The sequence below is a fragment of the Musa acuminata genome, chromosome BXJ1-4, assembly GCF_036884655.1.
Source record: "Musa acuminata AAA Group cultivar baxijiao chromosome BXJ1-4, Cavendish_Baxijiao_AAA, whole genome shotgun sequence".
Taxonomy (NCBI): Eukaryota; Viridiplantae; Streptophyta; class Magnoliopsida; order Zingiberales; family Musaceae; genus Musa; species Musa acuminata.
In genome coordinates this window covers 38,532,063-38,555,985 of record NC_088330.1, presented here as the reverse complement: position 1 = coordinate 38,555,985, position 23,923 = coordinate 38,532,063, and the positions used below count along the sequence as shown (strand labels likewise).

Here is a 23,923-nt window from a genome sequence, read left to right as displayed (position 1 = left end):
TGTAGTAAAAAATGGTCAAACGCATGGTTATTTCATTCAAAATTTAAAAATAATTGAAAAAATAAATTAATTATTTAGGTCCATTTCCAAGGAAAATATTTTCTTTTTGAGTTTTTTTTCTTCGAACGGTACCACTTTTCATAATTCTTAAACAATCACCCCTATTTCTAATATTCCAAAAAATGTCCTTTCAAAAAGTTATCATTTTTTCCACCCAAATTCAAAAAAAAAAAATCGTCAATTATTCACAATGTTTTGTAGATTATTTTTTATCCACAAAATATAAAACCACTGTATAGTATTTTTAAAATATTTTATAGTACTTTTAAAATAGTCTTGTAGTGTTTTTATCAAAAATAATATTATAAGACTAGTTTAAAAATATTAAATAATATTTTTCACATAATTTTTTAAATGAAAACACTATATAGGGTTTTTGAAACAAAAACATTGTGTGATGTTTTTGAAATAAAAATACTGTGAACAGTTGATGGAAAAACCTTTTGGATTTGGATGGAAAATACATAATAGCTTTTGGGGGATCTTTTTTGAGATTTTTGAAATAAGGATGACTGTTTGAAAATTATGAAAAGGGATAACAGTTTTTAAAAACAACCTAAAAGAGAATGTTTTCTGAATTAATTTAATCAGTTTAAAAAAAATGTTTTTAACCGAGCAATGATCGAGACTAGGACGGATCCCGTCCAAAATATTCCTTCAGTGGCGACGTCCATGTCCCACATCACTGCCGTCCGTTACTGTACTCCGATCATCTCATGCGATTACGAACGTGCGATCATAAGTGGACTCGTACAATTATTGTAGAGGATCCTAATTTGTCACCTTGCAAGTTGTAATATCAGCGTGTCGGCTCTCATTTCTCGCAAGCAAGGGAGGGGGAGAGGGAGACAGGGAGAGGAGTTGTCCGCTTCTCTTCTCGGATCTCTCTTTTTTCAGTTTGGTGCTGAGGTGAATGGGTTCGACGGAGATCGCCCGTCCCGATGTTCCATCTTTCTACGAGACCGAGATCAGCTGGGACAAGTAAAGCGTCTCGTCCTCTCTCTATGTTTCCTTTCAAGATTCGTGCATTATTGGTACTCTTGAACATTGCGTCTGATTCTTCCTTTAATTCTTGGAAATGTGGGTAAGTCAATTCTGGTTGTTGTTCTTGTTCGTCTTTACGCGCGCAGGATTGGCTTTTTTATGACGTTCTTGGATTTTAGCTAGCATTAACTCGAGGCTTACTTATCAAGATTTGATGTTTCTTTCGAGTTTTGACCTTTTTAGGTGTTCCTGGACATTGCCTACCGTTAACTCGACGATTTCTTATCTGTTGGGTCAACGCTCGTTGCTTGTACTCAAGTTGTCGGTATGTCGATCTGGTTGTTCGTTCTTGTTGTTGTTCAGGTTTTACTCTCTTTCAGGATTGTTATTTTTGGTGTTCTTGATATTTCCAATTGTTGATTCGAGGATTACTTGTCTCTATTATGTCGGTGGTTGCTTTTTTGTCGAATTCCACCTCAAGATTTGACTATCAATTCGAGAATTTCTTGGCTGTGCTGGTTCAACTTGTTGTTTCATCTGAATCATTAGTTTCCTCGAAATTGTGGGTATGTATATTTCGGTCGTTGTTGTTGTTGTTCGGTTTTTTCTCTCTTTCAAGATTTGATATTTTAGATGTGCTTGGATATTGCTAAAGATTAATTAGAGGCTTGCTTGTGTCTTTTGTGCCGATACTTGCTAGCTCATTAAATTCTTCCTCAAATAGTGGATTTTTCTCTTTCGTGCTTTATGCCAGCAGGTGGTTTTGCTCTATGGTGAAAATAGTTTTCCAGATTCTAATTGAAATTTCAAGATAATATAAATCGAGAATGTATTGATTGTTCATTAACGCCCCACTTATGGAGATTTTATATGGAATTCTTAGATTGAATTAATGTATTCGATGCCATTTGCTCTTTTGGGTTCTTCAGGTGTCATTCACTTTTTTTCCCTTGGAGTATAACCTTTTATTTCGCTTTGTCATTAGATTTTTTTTATATTCATTTTCATGTTACTTATATGGAGCAAAACCATTGGATATTTCTGTTATTGGTTATTTCTGTCTCTATGAGAGAATTAGGAATATCACAATAAACATAGCTTGATGTTGCAAAGAAAGATGATTTTGTTGTCTTAAGCATATATGTCAATCTATCAACTAGAGCTCTTCTCTGTTAGTTGCACATTTTGATCTTGTCAAATCAAACAATACAACAACGTTCTGGGGAGAAAAAAGGGCTTAAAAAATGGTCTAGGCTAGGCTGTGTTGAAGCTGAGCTTTCAGATTACCATCCATCATCTGCTTCATGCTCTTAAGATTTCAATTTTAGCTTAGCACCAGTTACCAATACCAAAGATTTGATCATCTGAGTTCCTTTCTGTAGGGCCTTATTATAAAACTTTACAATCTTATAGTGATGCATATTATATAACTAACGAGGGATGTTTTTATGTTGAGGAAACAAATTGTGAATAAATTTCTTATGTCAACCATGAGTGTTTTTCCTGTTCTCTGTGAAAATTCTTTCAGAATTTGTGTGGTAGTTAAATTCTATGAATTTTCACTGAGCTTCCATTAAAATTATTTGGTTAGTTTTATTTTAAATTGGTTTCCAGAAACATTTCATGCAATGGAACAATTTTCAAAGTATGTCTTGGTGTGGTATTCAAATATATTCAATAACACAACACTGTGCCTTGGTTGGTGTTTCATATCCAAGTCGGTATTTAGTAAGAGTTACTCTTCCTAACTTTTCTGAGTGATATGCTGGCTATTTGACAACTGTCTTGGTCTTTGCTTTATAGTTAACTATCATATTGCCTTTTTGCATTACTACTTAGAACTTTTTGGACTCTTTTCATTAAATGAAAAAGAGAACTTCAATTTGTTTAGGAAAACTAACATTTTTGTTCCTTCAAATAGGTTACCATGAATCATCTATTCCATTATTCATTAAAACATGGTAGCTAAGTTTGGAGCTATTCCTACCATCGATGATTCGTATGGAGATCTCAGTGTTGTCATTGCTTTTCTTCCCCTATCCCCTCTTCTCCAGCATTGCAATTGGAACCTAATTTTGCCACTAGTTTCAGTGGATTTTAGTACTACACCCTTAATTTAGATTGCATGCTTATGCTTTTTTGTCTCTGTTCCTAATTGCGTTTTCATCAATCTAGGTGCTTATCATTTTTTTCGTACTGTATCCTGCAGGCTTGACAAAACCAAGTTCTATGTTGTAGGAGCTGGAATTTTCAGTGGTGTTACTCTGGCACTATATCCACTCTCTGTCATAAAGACCAGGATGCAGGTTGCTTCAAAGGATGCTGTGCAGAAGAATGTATTTTCGGCTTTCAGAAATATTGTAAAGGTTGATGGCATCCCTGGTCTTTACAGGGGTTTCGGCACAGTTATAACTGGAGCTGTTCCTGCCAGGATTGTTTTCCTCACTTCTTTGGAAATGACGAAAGAGGCTTCATTAAAGCTGGTGGAACCATTTAAACTTTCTGAACCAGTTCAAGCTGCCATAGCAAATGGCATTGCTGGCATGTCAGGATCTCTATGCTCCCAGGCCGTGTTTGTTCCTCTTGATGTGGTATGAAGTTGGTTTTCAACAATTTCTTATGATATGTCAATTTCCGGAACTCCAGCAACATTTGCTTTTCTGCTTTGCTCGAGAAATATGGTTTTATTTCACAAGATGGCTTGCCCATAATTTTCTTTTGACTAAAAGTTATCTATGCATTTATTCTCTTTGAAAATAAATGAGTTGCTAGTCAAAGTAAATTATTCGTCTCATTAACAGAGCCCGTAAATGGGCCAAGATCCTGAGAAAACTCCTGAAGGTGTTTTTGGAGGATATAGCAATTCATATACTAATTAAATTTATAGCCTATTCTTGATGTGAACTAATTGTGGTATGCCGATTTCTCTCACTCAAACCCTCGATTTCTTGTATCCACACACTATTATAATTATCACATGGATTACCTGGTCCTCTCACAGATTACCTGGATCTCTCACAGATAACCTGGAGTTTGGAGGTGCTTCGCTCCAATATGTCACTGCTAATCCCTGTCAGACCAGAGGCTCATTGGGAGGCATGAGAGCTCCCAACATGGTCCACATATGACAGACAGCTGATACTCTGACACCAAAGTGGTCACAGTTTGAGCCTATAAATCACACGTGCCAAATCCTCAAAAAGGAGTATCCAGATTATGCCTTTTTAGGCTAGTGACATATAATACTCACTAAAGCTATAGTCCACAATCAGTGTGGAGTTTGTTGATGCATCACATTTTTAGAACTGTGAACTGAACCCTTCAGTGTTTCTCAAATATCTTTCAGTGCCTTGCATTCCACTAAAAAAAGTTCATGATAAGAAACCAATATAAAGGGTAGGTCAGTTGCTGAGGCTCCTATTAATACAAGGTCTGGAGAGAGTTAATCTATATACTTGACTTAAATAGGTCGCAAAAGCACAACCCAATTGTGATGCCAACAGTTGGTTGTACAGTCAGAAGAATTAGCATTTATAGAGGTTGTGGTGACTTACTTTTTTGGTTTTTGGTCACTCATTGTCATAAATTTTTTTTTTCCAAAAGAAGAGAGTAAACTATATTAACAAGCTAAGCATAATGAATACAACCAAGCCTGTTCGCGTCACAGTGAACCAAAAAAGCTAAGTTGAAAGGTAAACCTCTTTCCCAGAAAAACATCAGAAGAAGCTTTTCTAGCAAAAATAGCATTGTCATAAATTTTTACAACTACATTTTGTTTCAATCAGGAATTAGATATTCAGAACTGCTTTCTGTTGAAATGTCTATATATAGAAGTAAAATTTTCTGATGATCACATAGGACCATATTGGTTGCAGTTGTCATTCTCATTGTGGTTTATTTCTATAGGTTGCACAGTTCAGAATAATCAACATCAGACATATAGGTCTCACTGTCTCAGTACCTCTAGAAGGTGCTCTAATCTAGTTACAACTAGGTGCTTTGAATTGATGGTTTGATCCATTTTGAAGCCTGGAGCTATCCTTTATTTTTCATCTTTCATTATTATCATATCCACATATTCTACTCAGCTATGACAAGGTGTTTTTCTACTAGGTTAGCCAAAAGTTGATGGTACAAGGGTACTCTGGTTTTGCAAAGTATAATGGTGGATTTGACGTTGTTCATAGAATTATCAAGTCTGATGGAGTCTGGGGACTATACAGAGGATTTGGCCTGTCTGTTATGACATATCCTCCTTCTAGTGCTGTATGGTGGGCAAGTTATGGATCCAGCCAACATATTATCTGGAAGTAAGTTGCTGTCTTTCCTGTCAACTCTAAAGCTAAATCTTATGTTGAAGAACATGCATATGATGATGTACACTACTTGATTTGATAATTATTCATATATTATGTCGTGCTTTCATGCTTAGATATCTCCCATCGACTGTAAATGGAAATGCTCTCGATTATGTTTCATCAAATATAGAACATTCAGTCATTTTTGCAGGTCATGTCTAATGCTTTTGGGCACTAGAAATGGGACTCTGTATTTTGGTCAATAATACCTTTTGTGCATTTTGTGTTAGAACTTATCCTGATCATTATCTTTTTGATTCATGTTCTGAGAGAAACTTGCTCTATTTGACCACCTCATAATGCAAATATATAGACTCGTGGTTTTACATTGCAATTAGACATCAACAGAACATGTTTAGGCTATTTGCTGATGATATTGCCTTTTGTCTCATAATCATTGTCATAATATATAACAAGTGAGGGTTATCCATCCATATGGAATTCTTGTCCATTTGATGATTCACATGACTTGGTAGATTATCTAGAGTGGATCATTGTAGCTCATTAAAGCCTGAGTATTTTGTTCACATTTTAATCATGGAATATTGATTTTTTCCTTGTGTAAAAGAAGCTAAGAAAGTAGTGTTCATTGATGTGTTTATATACATATACATTTATGTATGTGTATATATAATATATACACATATGTACGTATGTATGTTTGTATGTATATATAGTTATATACACACACACACATATACATTTACAGACACACAAGCCTATATTTTTGTCATGATTTTTTCTTCATACTTATGTGCACTTTTCATGAATCATGTACATGTATTTTACTGGTCTCTGTGTGCAGGCTCCTAGGTCGTGGAAATGAGAAGAAAAATGTATCTAGTCAGTGGAATATAGTCTATGCTCAAGCAGCCAGTGGTGTTGTAGCAGGTGCTGTGACATCTTGTGTCACAACCCCTCTTGACACAATTAAGACTCGATTGCAGGTACCATCTTCATCTTTACTCTGTTTTCAGTTGTGATTTCTGCCGAAGTTTCGTCTCTACAGTCTAACAATATAGCCTGCTTCTGATTGCATATTGATTTTAGCAATTCGGAATACGTTCATTGTTGGAATATATTTTAATGTATACTTCAGAAGTAAGCTCAAAGCAAAGGAGTGAAAAATGCTTTATAAACTTCACTGCTAATATGGAGGTAAGATTGCTCAAAAAAAAAGAGAGAGAGAGAGAGAGGTAAGAAACCTTGAAATTTTGAACTCCAATTAATTATCTATTACTATGTAATATTTCATGTATAATTCAGTCTATGCTATTAAAAAATGTCTGTATTGATTGTCACTGACAAGATACTTGCTGAAAATGAGCAGCAAAGGGAGGTTGAATTTTTTGCATCTGATGGATGAGTATGTGCTTAGGTTAACAAAATGTAACAAAGCCAAAATATGAGTAAACATATGTCATTTGTTCTTAGTCCTCCACTTGATGATTGAGGACTTCAAGTATATTTTTGCATTATGTTAGTTCTTATTGGAGGATGTGCACATATTGTTTCTTAAATAGTTGTTATGGAAGTCAATAAAACAAGGAATATGCTTTACTAATATCATACTCCAAATAGGAACTCATCCTGGAAATGCTTCTTCTAGTGCAATAATGTGAATTGTACAAATATCAGACACAACATCGGTACCTACCTGAACATGTTGATACAAATCAATACCTTTTCCAAACACACCATTTAGTAGACCCTACTAATTCATCAGAATCAATTAAATGCACATCAGCTTATTCAACAGTGCCATGAGGTCTACCAACATCATGTGACATGGTGCTGATAGGTGCCCTGACACCCAATCCCATTCAATGTAATTTTAGGATAATAGGCTGTCTCTAAGATGATATATGATGTACTGCAATTGTCAGCTTCACTCATTATCATATGTTGTTTTTATTTAGATGATATGTATGATATATCAAATGTTATACACACACACACACACACACACACACATATATATATATAACCTCCAAAATAAGTGAGTTTTGTTTGAGTTTAAATATAGATCCTTGCGGAATTTAAAAACTTACATACACGACATCATGGTTAGTCCACATTAGTTAATTATCATTTGATTGTTAATTAAATCTCTAAATGACAATAATGCCTTTTAAGAAATTATTATGATTATAAGAATATCCAGAGCATCATTCTCTCCAGTCCACAAGAATGTGTGGGATCTGGATCTATTGCGTGCAACCTGAGTGTTCTAAATGGATGTTAATGGTAAGGATATATGTGAATGACCTTAATATTTGGTAGGGTTTTATATGCTATGCCAAAATCTGCAAGGGAAACTATGATATTTACAAACTTTGAAATGATAGATTTGTGAAAACCCCTAGAATATAAAACCATCAAGAACTGAAACTATGTTAAATTCGTGAAAACCCCTGCAAACTATGATATTTAACTTTTGGCTGAGGATGCATGCTCGAGTAAATGTATAAATGTGGATATAGAAGTGGGCTAATGAATTCTTCTTATTCTAGCATACACTGCTTTCGGAACCTGTCTCATTCTGTTACTAATATTTTCTTCACAAGCAATTAATTATGCGCATGCCTGTTTCTATAAATACATGTTTGACTAGGAAGAAATGTCCACCCAATGTAAGTATGGTTTCTGAAACAAGGCAGTTTACATTGGTTTTCCTTTATTTTTTTGTCCCATGTTTAGCTTTTGATTAATTCTAATGAAAATATTTTGATTCTTTGGAGGTCATGGACACTACCGAGAAACGAGATGTAGGACAAGTTATGAAAAGATTGATTGCTGAAGATGGATGGAGAGGGTTATACAGAGGATTAGGCCCAAGGTTTGCGAGCATGTCGGCATGGGGCACAACAATGATTGTGGCATACGAATATTTGAGTAAGAAGATTCTTCCTTCTTCATGTATGATTACTCTGTGTTGCTAGATGCCTTCGAGTAGTTTAGGAGCATACATTTTATCTGTAGGACCATTTTTCATGAACGAAACTAACCTTTTCTAGCCATGTAGAACATGCATTCATTCATTTATTCCAATATGAGAATGCACAGCAATTTTTTTTCCCTTTGCCAAGCCAAAAAAAGATTATATATTGCTTTTCCAAGCGAAAAAAAGATTCTTCATTTAACACTTTGACTACAGTTTCATTATTGGACTCAATCTTCTCTCCTCATAGAATGCTCAATAAATTTTGATCTCCTCACAGCATTCAAGGTATTTAGCAAATTCTTTGGATATGTTCACGAACTGACAAGGTTGTAGAGATTCTTTGTTCAACACTCTTGACTACAGATTCAGCATCTCTCTCTCTCTCTCTCTCTCAGGCATGGCTGTGATTTTATGTTTTTGCAACAAAAGATTTCATGAAGAGTGGGCATATTGTATGTGCCCGTGATGTTCTTCTTCTACTTATCCCATCCGTTTGTGGTGTTTCAGAGAGGCTTTGCGCTGTAAGTGAAAGAGATTTGAGCGGTTGACTTCAGCAATAACAGTATTGAATTCACGCAAGAGAGATGGAGATCGGCGATGAAGCAGCTGACTCCCATCGCCTGCGGATGACTCGTTAATCGACACCTGGCGATCCCTTCTTCTGCCTGTATTACTAACAGTTTATGACTAAAGATGGAACACAAATACAACAAAAGAATGCACCATTCCGTCGGCACACATTTATGTTGGATTGCATGATTGGTATGGTGAAATGTCCCCATTTCATTGCAAAGGAGGACATAACCAAGAAACAAGAGCATAAATTATCTCAATAGGAGGACGACAAATAGATGTCCATAACAAATGGTATGTGATTTCATAGGACTTTGTTGCTAAAAAAAAGAAAAGGTGAGATTTGGGTCACAAGTTATCCTAAACTACGAAGAAAAAAGAGATCCACATCTTGTGGAGGAACATGCAAGTGAATCACAAATTATGTAGAAGCTGTTTTACGGAGATACCGTCAATTATGAATCTTAAGTAACACAAGTTGACAGTAGTAGTATGATCCAGCTGTGCCACTTAGATCTACAGATTGCTGCTCCTGCCAGATCAAAATGGTTATAAAGAAAAATTAACACCTTTAACACAATGAGGTTTTCTTACATGAATAAAGATGATTTCGGTCTTCAGTGAGCCATATTTCCATCAACAACCACTGCATCATCAGGGCTTGATGAAGAACAACCATCTGCACAGTAAATCCAGAATTCCGTAATAAGCCAAGACTTCCAATTCTAACTGGATTCACTGAAAAGGAACATGGTGCTGGAGAAGTTCCCCATTCAACGTTGGTACCAGGAGATCAAAACATCATATCAGGAGAACCAAGAATGCAAGATGTAACGTATTATCGTAACCGTGCTTTCCTCCCTTTGATAATCTACATCTGCAGGAAGAACAAACTGGTCTGAATCTATTTTCTAAATTATTCAGTCTAATTGACAAATTTATGTCTTGAGATTTGCTAAGAGAAACAACCACCAATTTGCCCATTGCAAAGTTGCATATCGGATAGTAGTTCCTGCACCATTGCTCTTTACTTGCAAACCACATTAAACATCTCTCTGTTTAATAGTAACTATTAACTATGTGGACACCCATCTAATGCTATCAAGAATGGAAAGAGAAACTAGCAATATGGCTTGTTTGTTTATTAATGAATGACCTCCAACAGTACTATAGTTAATTCCAGGATGTTGGATGGGAGGTAAATGCACAGTTGCAGGAAAAATAAACAAGATTTATAGGCTTGCAAGGTAACAAGGCTAAATGCATCCATAAACAAGATTTATAGGGTATACACATACTGTAAACTTGCAAGAATAACAAACAAAAATGAAACTTTGCAAGGATGCATTTATAAAACATCCACTGCAGGAATTACCTAAACAAATCTCATTCTACCTTGTGCCGAAAGCTGACTGTTTTAGTATCTCCATCCACCTTCTAGGGCACCAGGCTTTCACCATTTCTCTTCTCAATTTCAGTCCAATCATCTTAATCCACTCCTGTTTAGCTTCAATTATGTGCAATGAGAAAACTTATTAAGATACAACAGTTACGGTGATGAGGTTCTTAAGAATTCTAACATGATATGGGAATAGAAAATATAAGTTTCTGTTTACTGTCTCATCTTCATATTTAATTAGACCAACAGACTCCTCAGCCATGACAATGACATACTAGAAAGTAATAAGCGACTAGCAAGAATCTTTTTCTCTCCCTTTTTAAACATGCTCAAGTATCAATTAGACTATTGAAATCAAAATTGTCAATGTTGATTCACACATTAGCAGTACTAGCTGATATTGAAGATCATAACCTATGTAATGACTAATGATTGCCAATAAACTCATTACGATGCACCCCTATGGTCCATAGGCATAGAATTGAGTCACAACCTGAATCAATCAAACATAAACTGATCAGGTCTGATAAGTGCTTAGTAATGCATTCCAAGAGATGTTCCATAATATGATTTACAAGTTTCAGGAAAATTAAGAAGTTAGAAATCGAAAAGAATGAAAAAGGATAAGCGCTTGCCAAAAAACTTTGATTTAAGATCAAAATATCATGTACAGGTTATGATAAAGTTGCAGAATATATGTGCAGTTAGCTTCCAAAAAGCCTAAACATGTTACTTCCATTTCAGATAGCATGTTCATCTTTGTAAATGAAGAACAGTAATAGTGGTTGTTGATTTTATGAATGTCATGCCAGGGGAGGAAAGAATTTTTGCATCAAAAGACATATTTTCTTTTAACTATATCAGATAGTTAATGAAAGTGATAAAATTTTATAGAAACTAACAATTTACAAAAGCAATAGTCAAATGCCACAGTAATATTCAGAAAAACAATAAACTGAAACTTATGCAATGGTATATGCACAGGAGACAATAAACTGATAAAGAGAATTGAAGATAAAAAATTGTGGTTTGTGTGTAAGATAGGCAGCACATATATTAGATAAAAAGGCAAAATTTAATTAAAACAAACATTTTTGCAAAGATATCTCCATCTTTATATCTATTTATAGTGCTTTTAAATGAGATGACGACAGCATTTCATCAATTTTTATAAAAATAATTGAAAAACTGACTGATATAGCTTTTTGTCTGGTAAATAGAGAAAAGAAAAAGAAACATACTTGGACAAAACTCCAAGGAGTTGCACCCTTAAAATAGTTCCATTATTTCTGCACTGGGAGGGTTCATGAGTAATGTATCACATCACCTGTTATCAAATTTTAGACAACTCTTTTACAATCGGCTAGCAAACAAGTAGAAATGGTGAAAAAAAAAATCCAGGCAACATATGAGGCAAGACCTCCCATTTTATGCAGGATTTGGCTTTGACGTAGAGGGTGCAAATAAAAATATAGGCTAATCTTAAAGGAGCACATTAAACTGAAAAAAAAAAGCCTGCATGAATCAAAAAACAGAAACATAAAGGACTACAATTTTTAGTAAGTCAGAGCAAGTGATCAACAAAATCAATCTCAAACACATCTCAAAAGGTGATCGTTTTATTTTATGCAAAATTCTTCATCGTTTTCAACTTCAAACTCTGCCTATAAGATGTTTAATGCAGAATGTACCAGTTCTTCAAATTTTATAGAAGAAGCACGAGTTGTAATCATCTAGCTTGATTACTAGAAGATCTAAAAATATTTTCTTCATTTTTTATTCTAACAAAGTCTATTATCATGTACATATTATTCCTGCGCTTTCAAAAGAAGAGCTATATAAAAGAGGGAAAAACACTCTTTCACTTAAAAGTATACTATCTCTAAGCACATAAAGTTTGGGGGCAGGAACTTTTTCAAGTTTATTCTATGCAACACCTGGCTGCTCCATTTCCTAGTAATGGCAAATGTAACAGCAGAGCACAGCACAGATGAATATTAGCAACTGAAAAGGATATTTTATGGTACAGATAAAGCAGGTAAAATGAAAAAAAAAAAGAAAAAAGATGAAGAATATGTAGCTTGATACCTCTCGACGTGAACATGTCAACCAAGCCCAAAATGTGGAGGTTGGAGTTCCTTCAACAGTTTAACAACTTGCTTCATTGTGGGCCTAATAGAAAGCGAATCAACAGTACACTTGACACCCAAGTGTAAAGTCTCCACTAAATCATCATGTGGAGCCACATCCCACAGCCCATCAGTGAAAAATTCACGAGCCCGGCCTTTTTGCAGCAGCATGCATGCCCAAGTAACAATGTTGAAACCATTCCCATATGGAGAGAAGGATGGATCCAGTGCTTTCTTGTCTGAAATTAATTCCAAAAGCACCACACCGTAGCTATATACATCTGCTTTATCAGAAACACGACATGTCATGGCATACTCAGGAGCGACATAACCAAATGTCCCAGCCACACCAGTGGTTGCATGGGTCTCAGAATTCCCTAGAAGCCTAGCCAATCCAAAATCAGAGAGATAGGCATTGAATTCATTGTCCAATAATATATTGCTAGGCTTAACATCCCGGTGGAGGATACGGGGAACACATTGTTCATGCAGATAAGCAAGTGCACATGCAATGTCTAGAGCAATCTTGTGAAGCATCCTCCAATCCACAGGTCTTCTCGACCTTTCTTGTATAAATCTCTCCAAATTACCTCCTGGAAGATAATTATATATCAGAAACATCTCAGAGTCACTAACATGGTAACCTATTAAAGTCACGAGATTAGGATGCCGCCATCTTCCAAGTGTCTTGATCTCTGCATGGAACTGTTGAACACCTTGGAACCTTCCTACTGCAAGTCTCTTTATAGCCACCAGCACACCTGGTGAAATCTCAGCCTTGTATGTGGCCCCAAAGCCTCCACTTCCAATGCAGTTGCTCGCATTAAAACCCCCGGTGGCTCGTGCAACACTCTCATAAGTCAGTGGAACCCCAATATCAACAAAAATGGCCACTTCTTTTCTTCCAGACGACCTAACAGAGGACCTAGGTGCACACTTCCTTGTGTAAATATAAAGGACTATCAAAGATAGGAGGACTGACACTATGGCTGCTGCTGAAGCAATTGAAGCAATTTCAATAGAACTAAAGCCACTATTGCCGCTATCATTTGGAGTGCTACCTGGTGGTGAGTCAGTATATGCTTGCGGGCTCTGGCTACTCCCTTGCAGATCAGATGATGGAACAGAGAGAGAGTATGTATGACAGGGCTGGAGTAAAGGGTTCCCAAAGACACTGTCACATCTCAGTGTACTGGCATTCAAAGGCAATGGTCCAGACAAATTGTTGACTGAAATGTTGAACTTAATGAGTGATGTCTTATTAGCAAGAGCAGAAGGAATACTCCCAGAGAGCTTGTTGTCGTTGAGTAAAAGAGCAGTGAGATTAGTCATCTTCACGAGATCACTAGGAATATAACCAGTGAGGGAATTTGATGAGAGATCCAGAACCTTGAGAGATTGCAACTGATCCATGCCAAAAGGAATGTGACCACTTAAATTGTTACTCGCTAATGAGAGATAAGTCAAGCTTTTTAACTGCTTAATACTGTCAGGTATCTTGCCCTGCAGCCAATTCCTACTCAAATCCAGATTAACAAGCTTCCACAATAACCCAAAACTTGCTGGGATTGTTCCTGAAATCTGATTATTAGATACATCCAGAACAACAAGAGAACTGCACACTGCACCTACTTCTGATGACACCACCCCATGTACCATGTTGCTGCTTAAGTCCATGATCAGACGGTTCACTTTGTTGCACTTCTCTAAAATTAAAGCATTCAGTGATCCAAAGAGATGGTTCCCATTAGCTATAAATGCATAAACAGTCTGGTTACCATACCTATGAGAGGCCAATGGTAAAAAAGGCAGAGTACCTTTAAAATCATTCTTTCCAAAATTATGATATATAAGAAATTCACCATCGGTTTCAAGAATAGGGAAGTCAACTCCTGTGCGACTCTTATAAGCAAAGAATGAAGTGTAAGCTAAGGACACGTCATCTAACGGGAACTGAGATGAAGGGCATTCTTTGTAAGTAAACCTTGGGATCGAGGCAGACAATCGATTCCCACTGATATCAAAGACGTCCATACAAGGCACAGGAAGCTCCTTGTCAAGCCAACCCGTCAAGCTGTTTGAGCTCAGATTAAGAAACCTAAGATTTTTGCACTGGCCGAACACTTTAGGTATCTGCCCTGTGAAAAGATTCTGGCCCAAATTAAGCATTTCTAAGCTCTCACAAGTACCCCAATTTCCAGGAATCTCGCCTTCAAACATTGCCCTTGGGGCCCAAAGCACCCTAAGCTTCGGCAGAGCAGTGATGTTTTCAGCAAGTCTACCTTGGAAATAATTGAATTCATCCATATCAACAGAATTAGAAGCTGCTTCCTGCAGCACCGGTTCATATAGATTCAGAAGAACAATGACGGATAATTCTAAGCAGTTCCCTAGCTCCGCAGGTACGGTTCCGCTCAGACTGTTCCTTGACACATCCATAACTTGCAGCTTGTTCAATCGCCCAAGATCAGAAGGAATATATCCATCCAAAAGGTTGGAAAACAGCAACAGAACTTGCAGCTCAGTGCAGCTGCCTAAATTGGACGGAATGCTACCGACCAATAGATTTCCAGCCAAGTCAAGTATCTGGAGACTCCGGCACCCGTATCCAATCTCATCAGGAATCGACCCACCAAGCCGATTAAAAGAGAGATACAGCTCTCTAAGTTTACATAAGCCACCAAGAAATTTCGGAATCGTTCCATTGATCTGGTTGCCAGAGAGGTCTAGGGTTTCTAAGTCGATACATCTCGAGAGCGAGGGCCGGATCTCACCTTCGATCGAATTGGAAGCCAGATTTAGCACACGCAACCAGCGAGGGAGACGCGAGGGCAGGCTACCCGAAATCGAGTTACCTTCGAGATCAAGCACTTGCAGATTCTCCAACCCCCAGATCCCGACCGGGATCTCGCCATCAAAGCCATGGAACGGCAAAGAGAGCACCCTGAGCTCGGAGAGGCTCCCGACAGCGGCGCTCAGCCTTCCAGCTAGCCTCCGACCAGGGTCACCGCAGCTCCGCCGATACGGGCCAAATCGAGCGCAGGGGAGCGGAAAGGATCCGCCTTTCGCGGAGATGTTGACGGACACGACCCGGTACCGGCCGTCGCACGCGACGCCGGGCCAGAAGCAGTGGTCCACGGAGCTATTCCAGCCACGGAGTAGCTCGGCGGGGTCGGCCGAGACGGAGCGCTTGAACTGAAGAAGCGCGGATCTCTCCGCCCCACGGGCGTCCAGCTCGGCGCCGCAGCCGCGGAAGTAGATCACGGCCAAGAGCAGGAAGACGAAGGAAGCGGCGAGGGTTCCGGCGTGGATTCTCCGGCGGAGGTTCATCGGCGCTGGCCGGCCGGCAACACGTCGGAAACCTTAGAGAGCGGATAAGTAGGCCGTCGAGGTCGCACAGAACCCCAGCGCTAATCTTACATGGAAAAAGGAGTGGCAAAAGGAGGACGAGGACGAGGGCTTGACGAAGAACAAGGCGAGATTTTTACTCTCTCTCTCTCTCGCTTCGATTTTTGAATAGGATAAGAAGCTGCGTCTTCCACTATATCGATCGGATGCGACCCGCTTGATCACGTGACGTGGTGAAATATGAGCGGTGGAAACCCGTGTTGGCGTCTGAGTGGTAAGCGGGACCCAATAATAATATCCAACCAAAATAATAATAATAATCATTCATCCGATGCATATTATTTATCAAAAAATTATGAAATTGAATTTTCAGGATAACTTTCAGCAATAGTTTTGTTAATAATTAGTTAATTGACATCAGGAATTATACTGTGTAGTACAATAAGCTAATGATTATTCTTTCGCCACAAATATATATATATATATATATATATATATATGTCAAAACATATATTATCTATTTAATATGGTGTTTCTAGTTATATCCAATGTGTCTGAGGACTTCATAAACATATATCTATTGGATCACCCTCTATTCCAAATTTATTTCTTGTATTACCTAATCAATTATTTTTCACTAGGATTAATCAAGCACGATGGACGGTGAGATTTCACTAATCTCTTGTTTGTGTAGATATCATAACATAAATATAAATGTTAAAAGGAAGGGTTTTTAATATAAGTATTTTCTTACAAATATTTATATCATGGGTCAATTTTAATTTTTAAATGAACCTATAATATTTTTGTTCTCCATCTTCAAGAATTATGTTTATCACGGATGAAAAAGATATAGGAGGATTATATTTTATGCGATTAACAATCGGTATAGAATTACATCACATCTCATAAACATAAATCTTGATCGAATTGTATACAGATGATCTTGATCTAGCAATAAATATCTAGTTTGGTCTTGCAAGAACTCCTTTACAGTGTCAATATCAACACCATTATTTTCTCTTTAATAGTGCCCACTATGTCCCACCGTTTTTTTTTTTTCTTTTTCCTTTTTTTTAAGAAATGTTAACATTGCTCTTCTATATCCAATGAATTATATAAAAAATATAACATTGCTCTTCATTTTTAAAAATATACAATAATTTAATTAATTAATTTTTTTAATATAAAATTCTCCTTAGATATCACAGTAAATTATCTCTAAATACTCAGAAGACCACTCTCCTTTTGATGTTATAGAATAATTGATCAATCGGTTACCCTACCTCAAAAGATTTGATTTTTATATTCTAATTTTATAATTAATTTTACATGAAAAATGTATAAGATTAAGATTGACTTATAAGGATATGATGAGTCTAATAAGTATATTACTATTAATATTAACATAAATATTTTTATCGGTGATTTAAGTCAAACGAAATTGATGAATTAATTAACCTATTAGACTTGGGTCATGATATGAGTTACTTAGAGTCAAAAAATTAGTCACGATGTTGAGCTATCATCAGTATATTTTATAAGATTAATATTGATTTATAAGAATATGATCGATTTAATAAGTATATTTTTTTTTATTAATTTTAGTATAAAATTAAAATTAACTTATAAAGAATGTATTATATCGAAAATGATAGGGTTGGTTAGTCTAGTTGTTAGATTTCTCTACACATGTTCCTCAACTTAAATGATCCAAATCTCTCCTTTGATGCGCCCTCAGAGAGAAAGAGAGAGAGAGAGAGAGTGAGAGTGAAGCACAAAGGGTTATTAGCATGAATGTTTCACTCCTGATGTCAGCCTATCAAACAGTGACAACAGCATGATCAGGTGCTGACGTAAGAAAGAAAAAGCAACAAATTAGATAATAAGAGTTATGCTGCTAAATTCTTCTTGAATGTTTTGATATTAAACGCAGAACATATTTCTTGAATGATTTTATATCATACATTGCTTTTGTTCTAATGCTATGCTATAACACGGAAGTTTCAATAGGGAGATGTTCTAAACTGGACAAAGAACTGTACGGTGATACGGCAATCCTTTTCTTCGCAATCGGTGGGACCGTAGCTGTCTCCAATTACATGGCAGGTAATCCAGAGGGTAATGGAGAAATGGGTATGTGGGAGATATTCCTTTTGACCAAGAGACAAGTCAAGGTCTAAGTCAACGTTCCCGCGGGCATCGCGACCACCACCAAACCCCCAAACCGGACGTTACGATCCAACCATGTCGCGCTCATCAACGCCCATCAAGCATCCAACGGCTCTCCGCGCGCTAATGGCACCGAAAGCGCGTTTTGACCCGTCGATCCGACGGTCGGATTTTGGCGTTCGTCTTCCTTTTTGCCCCGTTCTTTCATCTCCAACTGCGTCGCTCATTGAACACCGACCTTTCATTTCGTCACCAAGAGATATGGGTCCCATTGCACTCTCCAGTCAAGAAATAAGTAGAGCATAGGGTCACGTCTGAGCTACAGTAGGCCAAGTGATGATCTTTTTCTTTTGTCCTCTTTCGCCGCTTCGTTCCAGAGGTCGTGACGGGTCGTGATAGCAGCGCACGCCGAAGAAAAAATTAGAGGCTAAGGGAAGAGAAGGGAAAGAAGAGACGAGAGACGCAGCCGCTTGGAACTTTGGGAAACTTCGGTTCACCTTCTTCATTTGCCTCAAATCCTCTCTGAGATCTCCATCAGATTTCTCGGACACAAAGTTCTGTCTTTGAGTCCTTGGATTTTTGGACCCCTCCCCCCACCCCCCCTTCCAATCCCGTTCGTCGACCTATCCTCCTCATCTAGTCAAGATCTTTAAGTCGAGTGTCTTCCTCTTCCGGTCTTCTTGTTGGATTGACTTGCCGTTTTGGTGGTGCTGCTTGTCAGAGCTGATCTCCGCTTCAGGAAGGAAGGAGGAGAGACAGGAACGGGGTTTTCTCGCTTTGAAATTCCAAAGGTGAGATTTTGAGTGGGAAATCTGCAGTTTGATTTCGTCTCTTGTTTGTTCCTTTTGTTTTGCTAATCTTCAATTCCATGACTAGTTTTGTGGCTTTTATCCGAGTCTTCCATATATTTGATCGAACTTCAAAGAGAACAATAAAGAATGGGGATCTAAGCTCATTGAACCGTTATTCATCTGTCCATTTTAGCTACTAGGATTTCCTTCCTAGCATACAGTCTGTTGCAGTTAGGATTGGATACTGTCTTTAGTTGATTGCTCGAGAACTTCCTAGTCATCTGACTTGCCTGCTTTTGACTTGTTCTTTTGCGCTTTATATACTGTTAGATATGCAGGGAACTCTACGATCTGACATCACATGCACAATAGAAGAACAAAAAGAAAAATCCCAGATTTTCACTAAAAAATTTTATCGTTGTACGAAGATTGATACGTAAAACCGTAAAATCGAAAACCGTGCATATACGAGAGATATGTTTTACCTAAAGAGATCGTATCTTTATGAAATCCTATAGATATATGGGAGAGGATGAAAGAGATCAACTATCATCCTCTCTAGCGGTGATCCACACGATAGGGGCTACGAAGATGTTCCTCGAATCGTTGCCTAAATCTCCACACACCTCAAATAAGGATTGTTGGTTGAGGAGGAGAAAGGGAGAGGAGAATAGGAGGTGACAGTCAAAAAGGTCTAGCCTCTGACCCTTTGGTTTCCTCCTAATGGATCATGTCATATTAGGTACTGAATCTTTATCCAAATATCTAAGATTCTTAGATTAGTGGATCTCTACCCAATAATCTCTCATTGACTTTTATTAGATCTCATCCATAGGTTCCAATAATTCATGGGCTTATTGGATATCCAATAAGATAGGGGCTCTAGCAGATATCTCATATTCAAATTTCTACTCACCGCAACACCTATCATATGTGTGTGACCCTCTAGGCCCAACATCAAGTTAGCTATGAGTCATACATGTTAGAACTCTTTCTGGCTCAGTGAATTATTATCTCTATAACAATTCACTCGACTCATCGACTGCGGACGTACTAGGCTACTACGTCGTAATCCCTGGGCCACAACGCCGTAGTCCCCAAACCTTTCTGTCTTCAGTTACTATGTATATATAGTTTCTCATCCATCTAATGTCCCAAAGACCGTATATCGGGCATGGTGTTGCTAGGCGCATACAATTTTTACTCGAGTATCGCTTTAATCGGATTCTCCCGGAGAACTCTTTCACTCTCAATCTGAATGACCCTGGCCAAGGATTTGTCTAAGCAAGAATATATGAGATATTCCTCTCATGACACCGAGAGTGGATGATCCTCTATCGACACTCAATAGCCCTCGTAAGGTTGGTTGTCACTCCTGATGATCGGCTATGCTAGATCTGGAACTTTCAAACTTGTAAATCTGATATCAAAGAATGGAGTACTCATACAGAATATCCTTGGTGTCTCAAGTCTTAGGACTAGATACACCACTATGACGACAGAATCGTTGTCTGATAATGAGACATCATCAATCATCTAACATTCCGTGAGCGGATCAATAAATGAACTCATTCTCTTATAAGCACATGTACTATATCCCTAGTGTCCCACACGAGCAGCTATGAAATCAACCGCCTCCATCATATGGACGGATATATAGTTCACCAGTCTGTCCGGTTATCTCGATGTCCATCTCAAGTAATATATGATTGGGATTATTTAGGACCTGCGTTTAAAGGTGAATCGGTCTCATTATCGTGATCTCATCACGATTCGATTCTCATTGCACATATTCATGGACATCACAATATATATATATACAACAAATAATATAAAGTGAGAAAATACCATAATAATAATAAACAAAAAGAGCGCATACCATGTCACACGTGTCATCACTCACGTGATTAGCTTGCAGGGCACCTTTGACTAGCAAGATATTGTTGCCCTCCATTTTTGTGTATAAATGGTTTTGACCACTGCCCAAGTTATCTGTTAAGGACATTAATTCTTGTGCCGGTTCTTCTACCTTTTTCCCCTATTGGTAGATCATTTGGGCAATTTTCTCATTTTCTGTTTGTTGTGCCATTCTTTCTTGTTGATTTGTGCAAATAATACCTTAGTTTTGTGCATCACTGATACAGAGAAGCGTGAAGAGAAGTTTGGGGGGTTACCCACCCGGTTACCCAAGGGTGGGCTTTTGTGTTGTTGTAACCCTGCGTGTTCATGTTATTGTGGTGAAGTAGTGGGATCGTATCAAAATCATTCTATGGCAGGGTGTGTGTCTGTTGGAGCTGCTCAGGTGGAAGGAAGGCATGTTGTGATGCAGGAAGAGACTGTAAACCTTACTGATGAGATGGCAGAAATGATTGCAGATCTTGGTATCCAGTACTCGAACTTGACAATTGCAGAAGAAGTAGGAATCTGTGACATTGAAGAGCAGTTGAAGGAATTGGAGAAGAAGATCCTCAGATGGGATGCTGATAAGTCGATGATATGCTTACAGGATGTGACTGAAGTTCGGGAACTTGGTGAAGTACTCGGACTACTGTATTCGAGCAACAAAGATGAAAAACATTATGAACTCCTGAAGTTTGCTAAAAGCATTCTTCAGATGGCTATGGAAATGCTTGAGGATGAGTTGGTTGAGCTTCTCAGACAATGTTGCCAACCTGTGGAGCCTGACATCACATCATTTCATTCTGCAGAAGATGACAGTGTGGACAATTTCTCAAGCAGCTCTTTTGACGACGAATCTGTTGGGGGCATATCTCATGGTGATACCATCAGAGAGTCGGAGAATGATGTTACCAGTTCAATCCAGCATGGTCTAGTTTCTAATATCATCTCCATTGCAAATTTAATGTTCCTATCCAATTATGACAAGGAATGTTGTCAGGCCTATGTAGCAGTCAGAAAGGAAGCACTTGAGGAGTACCTCTCAGTTCTCCAAATAGACAAATTCAGCATCAGCGAAGTGTTCAAAATGGAGTGGAAGCAATTGAATCACATGATAAATAAATGGAAACAAGCAATGTGTGCATTCATTCAGGACTTTCTTGCCAGGGAAAGACACCTCTGTAATCTTGTCTTTGGGAAGCTTCCAAGATCAGCAAGGGAATCTTGCTTTGTCGAGATCTCAAAGAGTTCGATTCTTCAACTTCTCGGCATTGCTATGGCCATAGCCATTGCACCTCCGAAGCCAGAAAGGCTATTTCAGATACTTAATACCTATGAGGTTTTGAATGATCTTCTTGTGCGCATGGAGCATTTCTTCCCAGAAGACTATGGATCTTGCGTGCTAACTGAATGCGATGAAGTTTTACTGAGGTTGAAGGAATCTGTGAGTGGGACCATAGAGGAGTTCAAAAATAATATTCAATCAAATAGATCATCCACCGCATTTGCAGGAGGCGGAGTCCATCATCTTACAAAGTATGTCATGAACTACATCAAAGCACTTTCCGCTTACAGTGAGACCCTTGGTCTGATTCTTGAGGACCAACAAGGTGCCGACCAATCTTCATCTACAGAAGATGGTGGTAGAAAGACTTCTTTGGATCAGTCCCCTCTGTCTTGGCATCTGAAGTCACTGACCACAATTTTGGAAACAAATCTTGATCATAAATCACAACTTTACAATGATGTTTCTCTGCGAAATATTTTTATGATGAACAACATCTGTTACATGGTTGACAAAGTTAAACTTTCTAACCTCAGAAGCTTCTTTGGTGATGAATGGATTCGTGTGCACATCAGGAAGTTCCATGTGCATGAACAGAAATACGAGAGAGCCTCATGGACTTCTGTTCTCTCTTTCCTGAGGGCAGAGGGGCTTCACAAGCCAGGTTGTAGCATTCCTTCCTTGACAGTTCTTAAGGACAGGTTCAGAGGCTTCAACCATGCATTTGAAGAGGTTTATAAGGCTCAGACAGCATGGTTTGTTCCTAATGATGGACTCCGAGAAGATCTGAGGATTTCCGTATCTGCCCAGTTGATACAAGCGTACCGAATATTTGAAGGTAGGTATGCTAGCCATCTGGATGGTGAGAGACATCGAGAAAGGTACATCAAATACTCCCCAGATGACTTAGAGGAATACTTGCTAGATCTTTTTGAAGGGTCCCCAAAATCTTTGCAGAGTCAACGAAGAAGGTGATATCCGGACAGTTTCACAATTGCCGCCACTTTCTGTTCAGTCTTCTAGATTGTTGACAAAGTACTTGTATACAAAAATGCCTCTGGTGCTCCAGTGTTCATTGCTGATTCTTACGGTATAGATTATCACATTCTTAGGAATTTGGATCTTCCTGATTCTTTTCTCCTTTTAGATGTAAATATATGTTGGTTCATAACTTTACAAGATCAATTACTTTTATAGAGATAAATTCTCAAGTTATACATCACTGACACAGAATCATTATGCAGCAATTCTTTTGTTTATTCAATCAGTCTTTCGAGTCGTTCATGTAGAAGCGACAGGTGTATCTATCATCAACACATTGTGTTAACCTGCCGTTAGTTTGTAATGATATCTCATTACTAATGCCTGGTTTTGGAGATCCAACTATAGTTCAGAGTTTGGGCAAATCATTCAATGTTTTATTAGTTACTGACATCCTATTCTAATCTTCTACCAGATTGCCTTCTCGTTTCATCAAACATCATAAAGGTTCCTACAGCATCTTCTTTCATTTCCTGTTCCTCCCACACCAGTTTTCTGTGAGATGGATTTGGTTGATACTATTATCTACATCCTTGCTGCTTAAAAGGTAGGTGCAAGGCATTTGCAAACATAGGATACATTGTGCTTTTACATCATCTGCTTGATTTGACTATTTTTCCACTGTCCATCAGACTAGTTTGCTCGAGGAAGATTATGCTTATATAACTTAGCAGGACCTAATGATCTCCAAGAGTGCTTTCATAATAGGGAATTAGGAAGGAAGATGTCACAATGTCTGTAGGGTTTAGGTTTATTAGAACAGACATTTGTTACCAGTTTTTGTATATTACCGTTGTTATTACATCCTTATACCAACACTAACATGATGGTGTATATTAGCAACAATTGTCTAAGAATCAAATCTGGACTGAGAACTTTGAGAGGATTCTGAACATTTATGATTTTTTAGGATGACACTGAGAATGATGATTTCCACGGA

General features: G+C 37.9%; 3 protein-coding genes across 17 annotated transcripts; 2 read left to right on the top strand and 1 right to left on the bottom strand.

Moving 5' to 3' along the window:
- Positions 1-885: 885 nt before the first annotated feature.
- On the top strand, positions 886-9,082 carry LOC135585229 (uncharacterized). 3 transcript variants are annotated; one of them, XM_065177257.1, is made up of 6 exons: positions 886-1,041; positions 3,254-3,635; positions 5,158-5,354; positions 6,208-6,349; positions 8,144-8,297; positions 8,854-9,082. In XM_065177257.1, the coding sequence occupies exons 1-6, from the start codon at positions 974-976 to the stop codon at positions 8,892-8,894; spliced, it is 984 nt and encodes a 327-aa protein (XP_065033329.1). In that variant the 5' UTR covers positions 886-973; the 3' UTR covers positions 8,895-9,082. The 3 variants fall into 3 exon arrangements, with proteins under 3 accessions (XP_065033329.1, XP_065033339.1, XP_065033344.1); XM_065177267.1 differs by having other exon boundaries at positions 898-1,041; positions 3,283-3,635; XM_065177272.1 differs by having other exon boundaries at positions 903-1,369.
- Positions 9,083-9,329: 247 nt separating this feature from the next.
- LOC135665563 (LRR receptor-like serine/threonine-protein kinase RPK2) lies at positions 9,330-15,969 on the bottom strand. 12 transcript variants are annotated; one of them, XM_065177249.1, is made up of 6 exons: positions 12,407-15,969; positions 11,560-11,645; positions 10,295-10,426; positions 9,706-9,796; positions 9,514-9,598; positions 9,330-9,451 (listed from the first exon to the last, which is right to left on the bottom strand). In XM_065177249.1, the coding sequence occupies exon 1, from the start codon at positions 15,775-15,777 to the stop codon at positions 12,424-12,426; it is 3,354 nt and encodes a 1,117-aa protein (XP_065033321.1). In that variant the 5' UTR covers positions 15,778-15,969; the 3' UTR covers positions 9,330-9,451; positions 9,514-9,598; positions 9,706-9,796; positions 10,295-10,426; positions 11,560-11,645; positions 12,407-12,423. The 12 variants fall into 12 exon arrangements, with proteins under 12 accessions (XP_065033321.1, XP_065033292.1, XP_065033303.1 ...); XM_065177220.1 differs by having other exon boundaries at positions 9,514-9,796; XM_065177231.1 differs by having other exon boundaries at positions 9,330-9,598.
- A 2,384-nt stretch (positions 15,970-18,353) lies between these two features.
- On the top strand, positions 18,354-23,189 carry LOC135665537 (exocyst complex component EXO70E2-like). 2 transcript variants are annotated; one of them, XM_065177216.1, is made up of 2 exons: positions 18,354-18,758; positions 20,903-23,189. In XM_065177216.1, the coding sequence occupies exon 2, from the start codon at positions 21,028-21,030 to the stop codon at positions 22,915-22,917; it is 1,890 nt and encodes a 629-aa protein (XP_065033288.1). In that variant the 5' UTR covers positions 18,354-18,758; positions 20,903-21,027; the 3' UTR covers positions 22,918-23,189. The 2 variants fall into 2 exon arrangements, with proteins under 2 accessions (XP_065033288.1, XP_065033289.1); XM_065177217.1 differs by having other exon boundaries at positions 20,882-23,189.
- The last annotated feature ends 734 nt before the right edge of the window (positions 23,190-23,923 follow it).

Bases quoted from the DNA above. Each gene is read 5' to 3' on its own strand.
- LOC135665563 (XM_065177218.1), bottom strand. From the start codon at position 15,777: ATGAACCTCCGCCGGAGAATCCACGCCGGAACCCTCGCCGCTTCCTTC.
- LOC135665537 (XM_065177216.1), top strand. From the start codon at position 21,028: ATGGCAGGGTGTGTGTCTGTTGGAGCTGCTCAGGTGGAAGGAAGGCAT.
- LOC135585229 (XM_065177257.1), top strand. From the start codon at position 974: ATGGGTTCGACGGAGATCGCCCGTCCCGATGTTCCATCTTTCTACGAG. The intron at 6,350-8,143 runs GTACCATCTTCA...GATTCTTTGGAG, and splicing joins CAATTAAGACTCGATTGCAG to GTCATGGACACTACCGAGAA. The intron at 8,298-8,853 runs GTAAGAAGATTC...GTGGTGTTTCAG, and splicing joins TGTGGCATACGAATATTTGA to AGAGGCTTTGCGCTGTAAGT.